This window comes from Muscardinus avellanarius, assembly GCF_963383645.1.
Source record: "Muscardinus avellanarius genome assembly, chromosome: 8".
Taxonomy (NCBI): domain Eukaryota; kingdom Metazoa; phylum Chordata; class Mammalia; order Rodentia; family Gliridae; genus Muscardinus; species Muscardinus avellanarius.
The window spans coordinates 110,062,517-110,074,315 of NC_137794.1; the positions used below are offsets into that span (position 1 = coordinate 110,062,517).

Genomic DNA, 11,799 nt, shown 5'->3' on the forward strand with positions numbered 1-11,799 from the left:
CATAATTTGCCTCCACACTATTGCATAAGACACCATTACACAAGACACCACCGCAAGGAAACTCAAAGTGCTCTGAACGAGTTAAAGTGGTGTAAGGCATCGCCACTAAGATGCCCAAATTTAACTAAATGATTAAAAGGACATGTTTAAGAATCTTTTTCTAATTTCAGCTATAGCCTTTTCCTAATGCCCTTTGGCAACTCTAAACATGGAAAATGATTCTTCTTATCTGTTTCTTTATTCTGTGATTGGTTATCACCAGCCTGCTTAGTAAACTTATACCAGAGATTTAAAGTTTTCCCTAAATGGAGTTTGTAGAAAATGTGGAAATTGGCATGGGACTTGAGGTAATATTTAGAGAAGCAAAGATGATTTTTAAACACTAACCAATAGAAGCATGCTTCGGGGAGCAAAGAATCTTAGTAGACTGAAAGTACAAATAAATTTGCCCAGGGGTTTGGGTGACATCTTCACAACTTGTCTATGATACATTTTACACATTTGTTACATATTGCACAAATCCAGGTGGGCACAAAGACACTATCTGATGTGCCCTGGTGTAGCTATCCTCAGGGAGGAGGGCTCTATACAATGTAGAGACCAAAGCTTATTCATGACTCTGTAAAGACTGGATCTACAGGTGTTCTTAACACAGTCACATATTCACAGATGGCACGAGCCAGTCATGGTGGGAGGCCTGCCTTCCTAAATGTACGATTCTTTAGCATATTGGAGTTGGTCGGCCTCAAAGATGGGCTGGCTACATCGTCGCCTGAGATAGTCCAGCTTATCCTTCTGCAGAGACTTGGACACAGTCCTCAGCCGGTGAAGCTCGGACCTCCCCGGGACAGTCACCTGTCCTCGAGTACCCGCGGAGGCATGGATGGTCTGGCCCTGTCTCCAACCCTCAGTCAATGGAGACCGTCTGTGGCTGGCAAGTGTCTCTTCACCACGGAGACTTGAGTCCTCTCCATGGTGAGGAGGCAGAATGGTGTCTGAGCTCAGCATCCTCGCCCTCATACTTCCAACGGTCTGGTCGCCATAGGCTGTGAGTCCATAAGCCTGGCACCGAATGGCCTCTTCATAAGATGGCGGGCTTCCGGGACTCTTCTGGTCGACCAGCTGGAACACTTCCTCCGCTGAGAGGCCCTGGGTCTGTGAGCCGAGGCCTACAGCTGTTTGGCTGTAGACGTCAGACCTGTTTTCCTGCACGATCCGACCTGCGAGCTGGCTTTCTTTTTTCCAGCCCTTCTTGCCTTGGTCTCTGGCCACATCTTTGGACTTCCCAGACCCAAAGCTGGGGGCGTGGGGCAGCACCTTTCTGTGAGAGGTGAAGGAGAATGACATGGAGTGCTTTTTAATTTCTCTGCTGGGCTTGGCTTTTTCAGTCTTTGAGGTGAATGACTGGTGTCTGGTGAAGAAGCTTCTTTTGGGACAGGAAGGAGAAGCCACAGGGGAGCTCTCAGAGGACCCATCCAGGGAGCCACTGGAGAAGGCTTCGAGCGCGGGGCCCCGCGGCGGCCCCAGGTCCTGGGTCGAGTTCTTTATCTTCAGGTCTGCTGGTCTCTTGGTCTTGCCTTCTACTGCAGGGAAGACCTCCTCTGGAAATGGGTCTTCTCCCTCTTCACTTTGACGGCAAGGGCCTGCCTGGGGCACGGCAAAGTTATTGTCGCTCTTGGTTAGCTTTTGGGCTGCCATTCGGCTCTGCAGGCACTCGTCGGAAGGCGGCATGACGGGCTCTGACAACCTCCTGTCCGGCTGGCTGAGGGAGCTTGGCAGCCTGGCCACTGTGCGGACACCATCGGGGCCTAACTCCCAGGCGTCCTGGGGACTCCTCTTGTCTGGGCCGGCGGTCGCTGTGGTGGTGGGCACCGGGGGCTGCCTGCTGGGGTTGTGAGTGGTGGGTTCCACGTCGGGGTCATAGCTGTCATATGCGGAGTCATTCTGCAGAGTTGACACGTCTGGGGAAAGTTAAGGAACAGTTGAATTTTTTGAACAGGTTCTCTTAGAAATCACATCGATTACAGGGGTCGCCATATTCATACTAATTATGGCACCAAGTGATTTGGTGAGGCTTGATGGGTCAAGAAAATGAGCACATCACAGTGTCGTTTCTTTCCAAATTTATTTTGAGAAGAGAAGTAGGAAGAGGGAATGAATGATGGAGGAAGAAAGAGGAGAGAGAGAGAGAGAGAGAGAGAGAGAGGAAAGAAGAAGAAGAAGAAGAAGAAGAAGAAGAAGAAGAAGAAGAAGGAGGAGGAGGAGGAGGAGGAGGAGGAGGAGGAGGAGGAGGAGGAGGAGGAGGAGGAGGAGGAGGAAGAAGAGGAAGAAAATGAAAATGAGGAGGAGAAGGAGGAAAAGAGTAAGGTAGTATTCCCTAAAAATTTATTGATCTTAAACCTTATGATTCTTTGGATGGTTCTCTTACTGGGTCCATTTCCATTTTCATGGGCTCATACTTCATTGTATAGAAACGAATTTTTTTTTTACCCCAACTCTATAACTAAAGGTTACTCAGTAAATTAGCAGTTATTTTGGATTTATTTATTTTGGTACTGGGGATTGAATTCAGGAGTGTTCTATCTCTGAATTACACCCCCAGTTCTTTCATTTTTATTTTGAAACAAGGTCTCAATAAATTGCTGAGGGTCTTGCTAAATTGCTGAGGCTGGCCTCGAACCTTCAGTCCTCCTGTCTCAGCTACTCAAGTACTGGGATCACAGATGTGCACCATCACACCTGGCTCATTGGTGACTGAGAACAGGAAGTTCCAGATGGATGCTGGCAGAGTGTCTGTGGTCTGAGGAGGTGCTACGGGGGAGTTTGAGAGCAGGCTTGCGTGTTTAAAGACCTCCTTACAGACTTGAGCCCCGGCTGATTGGTGGTCTGTGAAGGCAACTTCTGCTCCAAATACCAGGGAGACTACTTTACATCACTGGCATGGACTGGCAGCTGCAGCTGCTTCTCCCCAGAGCTAGAGACAAACGGCAGCGTGTTCTGTACCTGAGCTGTCAGTGTGTTCCAGGGAGTCATCAGAGGTGATTCTAGAATGAGCTGGAATGTTCTCCCCAAAGATTTCAAAGCAGTTGTCAATGAGGAATTCCACCAATGTGTTAACCTGTGAGGAAAAATAAGCAGGTTGTCAGCCTCAGGACAACTCTTTTACGGAGGAAGCAAAGAACGAGGACATACAGGGTCAACTATTAGGGAGACTCAAGCACGCAGGAATTGGCAACAGTAAAGTACATTAAAGTTAGTTAGTTTGATACTGATTTTTAAATTGAAGGCTTTTATTTTAAAGTAGCTGAATTTCTAACATAAGAAAGTAGTTTCCAAAAGTGATAGTTGCCCCCACCATCTTGAACCCCATTAAGATGTATTTCTACGATGCACCAATAAAAAAAATTTAAAAATCCTGATAGCTGGAGTGACAGAGAGGAATGCACAGAAGAAGTAGGAGGGCTTTCTACCCAGGAGGCGTGTGTGTGAAGGGGGAGAGGGTCTTCTGTCTTCTAGGATGACAGAGGACACAGATTTAATTGGTTGCATCAAAGACATGTATCTCAGAGCGTAGAACAGTGGCAAAATCATTCTGCAACTTAGATTTTAGCCCTAACTCAGAGTCACTTTGAGAAATTGAGAAGCCTTTCTCTCCTGGCGGCAGCAGGCAGAGGGTGAGATCATGGGCTGGGAGCGTGCCGTGAGTGCGCAGGACGAACCTTATTGTTGAGGTCTTTCTGGGCCTCCAGTGACAGGCTCTGGTCGCTCTGCAGGGCGAGCATGTTGGGGCCGATGCAGATGGCCAGGTTGCTGGAGTCCATCTTGTTGAGCTCGGAGTTCTTGCTAATCAAGTGCATCACGTAGACCAAGTGCTTGAGCAGCAGGAGGTTGGGCCGGGGCAGTCGAGCTGCCACCCTGGAGCAGAGGGAAGGGGCCGCAGTGTGAGAGGGGCCAAGGGCCTTGGTCACTGTAGCGGAGCTTGTTGAAAGTTTCTGCCCAAACCAGACTTCCTTTAAAACAAGGAAGGCGTGTTTCCACAGGTAATATTGGGAAATGGTCATTCAGAAACTTCCAGCAGCAACTGACATGGGGTGAGGCTGAGAGGCCATGAGGCCTTACAATTGGGACTCTACATCGCCGCCTTTATTATTTATATGGGCCTTAAATTATTTGTGACAGCACAGCTTTCCTTGACATTTTAAAAACCATTTTGTTGAGCAATCACTTAGCTATGTAGAAATTCTATTTCAAACACTATAGGACTATGGGGTTTTTTTTTTTTTTACTTTTTTAAGACTGATTACTAAACAAAGTGATCCATTTTTATACCATTTGGAGAAAATTTTATGGAGAACAAATCAGTCGGTAAGGACATATTCATACATTTGGTCAACTAATAATACTACATTGGGTTTTCAAACTCTCACTTTTTAAAAAAATTAAATGGTGACTCCAATATATGGATCCTTTCATTTCTCAGAAGAATTATTGTTATGAAGGAATTTTATGTGTAAGTAGAAAATTATTGCGAACATCTTAGGATTTTGTTTTAGGACACTCTGATGTCTCTACTTCTTTATCTAGGTCATTGGAGACATCTGTCTATGGGGGAAAAGCCCACCAAGTACTGTGCGCGAGTGTGTCACTACCACTATGCCTTACATTATGATGTGAGGTGCTAATGCACCAATAAGTGTATATAAAACAAATAAAACTGATACGACAAAGGTCTCAAAAATGTCCTACAAAGACAATAACTATATATAGACAGGCTTTCCTAGGATGCAGCAAAAGTACTGTCATCTTGAAGTCAGGCATGTAGGATTCCGTAGTTACTAAAAGGACACTGTCATCGACACGTGCCCTTACTGTCACTCACTGGAATTTGTTCTTATATAGTTTTCATTTTAGTTAATTACAAGTTCACTTTATTTTATTTATTTATTTTTTTTTTTTGCGGGTCTGGGGATGGAACCCAGGGGCATTCGACCTCCGAGCTATACCCCCTGCCTTATTTTTTATTCTTTATTTTGAAACTGAGTCTCACTGAGTTGCAGAGGGCCTCACTAAGTAGCTGAGGCTGTCTGCAAACCGTGATCCTCCAGGTCTCAGCCTCCCGAATGCTGGGATTACAAGCGTGCGCCACCACGCCCGGCTTCTTCTTCTTCTTCTTTTTTTTTTTGTGTGGTACTGGCGATGGAACCCAGGAGCATTCTACTTCCAAGTGACACCCCAGCCCTATATTTTATTCATTATTTTGAAACAGGGTCTCACTGAGTTGTAAAGGGCCTCACTAAGTAGCTGAGGCTGTCTGTGAACCTGGATCCTCCCGTCTCAGCCTCCCAAATGGTGGGATTACAAAAGAAGTGCTTTCTTTTATTTGGCCCCAACGCCTCTGAGGAATGCAGGGCGGCTCCTGGTGTTTACTCTGGGAGTGGGTGAGCAGTTCCACTCAGATTCCTCGCTGTCACAGTTCCGGGGGGAACGTGGCTCTTGGAGTACTTCGGCAGTGTTAGGAAGGAGCCCGGAGGGCGGGCCGGCCTCCTGCGAGCCCCTGAGGACTTACTGTTTCAGGGCCTCGATTCTGTCCTCCTCGTTCTGCTCCTCCAGGGCGCCCATCCACTCCTTGAAGAGGTCACAGGACAACAGCTTCTGGGGGATGCTCCGGAGGAAGTCCTGGGGAGCACAGGGGGTGTCGCCCGTTGTACCACCTCACGTGGGTGTGGGTGTCTCCTTTTCCCTTGCTTTCCCAATCCCAAGGTCCCCTTGCTTACCCTACCGCAGGGGTGCCCCTTGGTCCTCTCTCAGACTCGCCCCCGTGTCTCTGGAACTTTTTACCCAACAGGTAAAGTGAGAGGCACTGTCCCCAGGTGGGTGAATTCTGAGGGGACTCGATTTAGGAACAGGGACTTGGCTACAGGGAAAGAAACTGCCTTTTCTAATAAAAACTTTGGAGGAATAATATCCACCCCTTTCTGTTGAAATCTGGGACCACTGAAATAGAGGTGCTCATATAAACAGTTAAAAGGCAGCTGACTGGCTTGCAGGGAGAAGAGCCGCATCATGTTTCCTGAGGAGGGGTCGTCAGAGCTCCCGGGGGCTCACCTTGAAGACCGCGGCGAGCAGGTGCACGGGGAGCCCTTCCAGGTCCACGGCGCCTCCACAGTTGAGCTCCTCCTTCAGCTCCTTGCGGGCCTTCTCGCTGGCCGCCTTCCTGAAGATTCCTTCAGTTGAAGGACCTTTGAGGCAGAGAATGGTGAGGATGTCCTGTGGGAACAGAAACGGGAACAGGAGATGTTACCCAGGCCTTGGAGACACACTCTCTGCTGTTACTGATACTTGAATGTCTGTAAAGATTGGAGAAAGAAGTAAAATAAGGTACAGGAACAGGCCCTAACTTTAACTGTCATAAAATACCCTCTCCACAGACGCCAGTTCCCTTTACTCTATTAAGATGGTCTTAACAAGACTCTGGAGGCCAGCACTGGTTTCTAGTCTTGTCACCATCATTTCCCTTTATCTTGCTATTTTTCTAAGAGAGGTAAATTGTGAAAGCTCTACTTCTGTACAACCTAACATTACTTTGGGCCTTGTTCCTTTCAAATACATTCGTATAAGTAGTGGTTTTGGTTTATTTGGTAGGTTGGTTGTTGTCATTTTGTACTGGGGATTGAACCCGGGGGCATTCTACCTCCAAGCTCCCCCCTGCCATTTTTATTTTTTATTTTGAAACAGCGTCTCACTAAGTTGCTCCTCAGCAACTTAGTGAGTAGCTGAGTTTGGCCTCCTCTGCTACCCTCTTTTTCTCAGTGTTCCAAGGACTGGAATTAGAGGTGTCTGCCATCACGCCCAGCTTGAACACCGGGTTTCTGGTCATATACTGTGTTCTTTCTATGCCTGTAGATTCCTCAAAAGCTACACATTTTCACCCTTCAAACCTCACGAGGTCATGAGTAATGAGGGAAGAAGCCTCGTTTGGAGCAGCAGCAAATAGAACTGATTTCTAGAATGCTGCACAGGTGGGCGTTCTCCTGACTTTGGGAACATCATTTCCAATAGTGGGAAATTCGAAAGCTCACCTCTGGTGAGTTTAGGATGAGAATCATACTTGTTTTTCCCAAGGGTTTTTCCCCATCCAACAGAAAGCAGAGGTAGGCCTACCCGGAAAGCACACCTACCTGAATGGGCCTGGGCAGGCTGCCGTCCTCCCCACAGATAATAGACAAGGGCTGATCAAACAGAGACACCTTCAACTCTGGCTCCAGAGCCCCAGAGAAGTCTGGCGAAGCGGGGAGCCTTCTCAGGAGAAAGGGCCAGGACAGTACTTTTTTTCTCTTCTTAACTTCTACAGCCAAGAAAAACCAGGGAGAGAGGGAAATCATCATACGGTGTTCATAAGCAAAGACTCGCATACAAAAATGCGTATGTGGGCCATATTCTGTCATCCGTATATGCTCTGTGGGGGAAATGTTTTTGAAAAACTGAGAAAGCAAAGGGCATGACTCTTGACCTAGAAAAACCCACTGCATAACAGTCACACCGCTACCAGGGCAACCGGCCCCTAAACACCAACACCAAGGTTTCTCAGAGTCTCCACCTTTCCTGTTTTTACCTTCTGCAGCTATTTGCTGCAGAAAATTAGCAAAACTTAATTGTGTGGCTCATCAACAACCATCTTAACGCACTGACCCCAGGAACTACGGAGGGAATTTATGATTCGATAGAGTCTTTTAATTCCCCACTTTGTTCCGTGAGGAAAATGAAACTTAACGGAGAGGAAGTGACTTGCTTAAGAGGCTCTGAAGGCTCTCGGCAGGGCTGGCCAGCAACCCTCTGCAGCCACTAAGGAGCCGCTAGAGGGCGCCACATCCCAGGGCTTCCAGGTGGCTGGTGTGGGAGGGGGCCAGCCCAGATTGCTCCAGGAAGGCTGGAACCACGCCTGGCCTGGGAATTCAGCAACCTGGGAAATTAGTTTCTGAGTGCCTGGTCCTTCCAAAATCCAGAAGACATCTGTGCAATGTGTATTGCATCTCAAAAGTTCTCTTGACTTCCTTCCTTCCTTCTTTCCTTCCTCTCTCCTCCTTTCCTAATTATGAAGCATATATTTTTAAATGACTAGTGTACTTCCTGCACATTTTATATTGGAAAGTGGAAGAAAGATTAGTGTGAATGGCCTATTCCTTCAGGAAAACTGAAAGGCATTGCAAAACAAAACAAAAAAAAAGCGCAAACAGTAGATTCTTTGGGATTTTAGATCAGCAAAATTGCTTCCTGGGCTCTTAGATGATTCTCCATTAGAAAAGGAAGAAAACAGAAGAGGCACCATGTATTTTTCAAATGCATGCATGCTTTAACCTTCAAAGCATAAATGGCCAAGGAATCAGCCACACTAAGAGCGGGGCTGTTTAGCTGTAGAGATGATCTTTCCTCTGCCTGTGCTCTGGGCTCTGGGAGCTGAAGCATGCCTGCCCCCTAAGTGTTAATGTTCTGCGGTCTTTAGCAGAACACTTACATAAAACAATTCCTAGTAGAGTAAAAGCACTGTGGTTTTGCAAACCAAGAACAGTGGTTGCTAGCACTAGCAGAGAGATCAGTTTGTTTTCAAAACTCACCAATTAGCTGGCAAATGTTGTCCTCGCTCTCACATGATGCCAACAGGGGATGTTCCTTGATATCTCCCTAAAAATATATGTATTTCAGTTAAAGTGATGGCTGAAGAAACCCAGGCAGTGGCAGTCGTTCTCCACAAAATACACCTAAGAGATTTTATCCATCTTAAAAATTAGATCGACAGATTGCATTAAAATTTCCAGCTCTAAAATCAATATTATAGTCTTGATTTTCTTGATGGGTATAATTTACTGCATTTATGTGTAATTTTCTACTCTGATAATTAAGCAACCAAAACACCATTCAGTTAAAACAGAAAGTTTCTTCTTACAGTACAAATAAAAAGTAAAAAAAAATGCTTTCTCACCTCTGACTGACATTCGATTAATGTCTCCATATTATTGGCATTTAGTGATTTTGGCTAAAAGAGAAAAAAGTAAAATTAAGTCTTTTGGATCTTGCCTCTAGGGAATACGAATGAATAAATGTAAAAGGGCTACGTACAGCATCGAAGCTGCTTATCAGCTTCATGGGCCTTTGGGCTGACTGTCCAGGGATGGATTTCGCTGCCCCGGGTCTCAGACTCTGTCTACAACAAATCACAAGAAAAATAGTTAGGAGCAGAATAATTGGCCAACAGAATAAGTTGGTCAATAATCTCATTGTCACTTTGCCAAAGCACAGAGTTTGAAACTATTAAATAGAAAACTTTTCATTCAGAATCAGTCTCTTAAATGATATCATAACAACAAAAATACCATTTGCTGTTATGAACAACATTTGAACTCATTTATTTCTAAATTGTTTAAGTCAAATGTCCTCCCCATCCCAGACTTTATCATTCATGATTACATCCTATCAAGAAATAATCTGGCTGCGTGTGGAGGAGCGCACCTGTAATCCCAGTACTTGGGAGACTGAGACAGGAGGATCACAGGTTCTAGGACAACCTCAGCAACACAGCAAGACTCTTAGCAACCTAGCGAGACTCTGCTTCCAAACAAAAAACACAAAAGGGCTGGGAGTGTGGCGCAGAGGTAGAATGCCCCTGTGTTCAACCCCCAGAAACTCATACACACAAATACATGCGCGCGTGCGCGTGCACACACACACACACACACACACACACGCACACACACACACGATCTGAATATCAATTACACTAACAACTAACACTTTTTGGGAGCACTCACAAGTTCTATTTTAATTGCATTGCATCAATCTATTTCAATTATGCAAAAAAGATAGTTTCTTCCCAGCATGCTACTTATAGTAAACATAAACCAAAGATAATATTTGCAGAATCCCTACACCCCCAAAGTGCAGCAGCCTTCACACTGAAGCCCAGTGTGAAGACTCTCTGCCCAGAGTCTTTTTTTTTTTTTTTTTTTTAGCAGCACCAGTGTATATTCCTTGGCGCAACTGTTTTCTGTTGCACATCGTCTCAGTGACCTATGACTTGCAAAGAGGCGGCTTACACTCTAGTCCTGCCAATCTCTAGTACTTACCCTTGGAGTGTCGCTGGCCAGAGGTCTTTTACCTCCGGAGAACCGTGGAACACAGAAGACCCAGCATAACCCTGCTCCAGCTGTTCCACCGGCAGAGGGGACTGCCCTACTCTGACTTCACACGCGGCGCATTATGAACGGCAGGGGCGGGCAGGTGGAAATTCAGAATATTACTGGGACCGGAAGGAACATCACGGGCAGTCACACAGACAGCGGCCAGGCTGCCGCGTAGCTGTCACTTCCTCATTCCTTTTAGGGCAGTGGCGGTTCTCTCTCTCTCTCTCTCTCTCTCTCTCTCTCTCTTTTCCTTTCCCCGCTTCTGCTTCAAAGTAAGAAATTTGTAAACTATGAGGCGTGGAAAAGATGACATCCAGCACAAGGTTGAAGGCTCTGATTAATGTCAGAGGTGGGATGTGCAAATAAAAAGGTGTTATTCTATGCGTAAACATTATTTTATCTCCCAAAGTGGTGATTTCAGATGACCCCCTCTTTTTTGCATCCTGTTTTTTTTTTTTTTTTCTCTTCCCTTCCACCCGTCATCTGCTCTCTCCACCAGGACCAAACACTGCTAGCACACCTGAACGCAGGACCGTGTCACAGAGCCACCAAAGACTCAAGACGCGGCCTTTCCTTTGAGAAATGACCACCATCAGAAGCCAGCTCAGTTTCTTTGGGATTGAGAAAGGAGCCTGCTGCAGCCAGCTGCCAACACATTAACCCCTTCTCCTCTCCGTAATCCTTGTCAAAAGGATTGGTGCTCAGTTTACAAGTTGGATCAATTCTAAGTCTGACAGGCAAGGAAAACAAACAGAAAATTCCTTTGGTCACATCAGTTTCAAGTGGAAAAAGGAGCAGGCTCCACCTGCAGATCCCTCGTGCAGGAGAGAATTTCTGATCTTGGGTATAGATAAGGGAGTGCGTGGGGAACACTCAGACACCTGGGCGCAGAACTGGAGGCTCCTTCACATGGCGTGGCGAGGGTTAGGGAGCACTGAGATTAGGGAGCACTAAGAAGGAACAGCCCGTGACCACATCCAGTGATAGGGCTGAATCTCAGCATGATGTTGAGTGAAAAAAACGAGTATATCCCACGTGCTTCCATCAACGTTGGCCAAAAAAGTCAAAAGCCCCCTGCACGGTGAGAGGCCTCGAGAGCGGCTTCCTAAGGGGCTGGCTGGGGTGACTTTAAGGTCCAGCCAGGGGCTTTGTAATGGTCCCTGCTGGACCAGGGTGCTGCCAGCCTTATGTGTACATGCATGTTTATCTGGTATTCTTTAAGAAAAAGTTTAAAAATAATGTTTAGGCTTCATTCCCAAACCTTTTCACATTGTGGCCCTGTTGTCTGCACCCTGGACGGTCACCGTGGTAGGCTTTCAGAGGCCAAAGCGCACAGCAGTGGGGATCTGTCCTGTGTGTCTCAGTGGGTGGCAGTTTCCTGTCTTAATATTGCCACAGGACAGGACCATAGTTCATCCAGTGTCTCCACGGCCGCTGCAGGTGCCCCTCTCCAGCCTTTATAACTTCAGAAATAAATGTGCTGTGCATTTTTAAAAAATTATAAAGGGCATTGATGGGCTGGGGCTGGAGCTGAGTGGTGGAGCTCTTGCCTGGCTTTTTGGGTTTTTTTGCATGTGTGGCACTGCGGAGTGAACCCAAGGGAATTCTACCTCTGAGCTACACC

At 46.5% G+C, this 11,799-nt stretch overlaps 1 protein-coding gene across 1 annotated transcript; it reads right to left on the reverse strand.

The window, feature by feature from the left end:
* Positions 1–705: 705 nt before the first annotated feature.
* TAGAP (T cell activation RhoGTPase activating protein) lies at positions 706–9,141 on the reverse strand (the record flags this gene model as incomplete). Its single annotated transcript, XM_080700757.1, has 9 exons — positions 706–1,961; positions 3,004–3,118; positions 3,720–3,915; positions 5,567–5,676; positions 6,106–6,267; positions 7,179–7,345; positions 8,613–8,679; positions 8,978–9,031; positions 9,115–9,141. 9 exons carry the CDS (start codon positions 9,139–9,141, stop codon positions 706–708), a joined length of 2,154 nt encoding a protein of 717 aa, XP_080556883.1.
* Between the last annotated feature and the right edge of the window lie 2,658 nt (positions 9,142–11,799).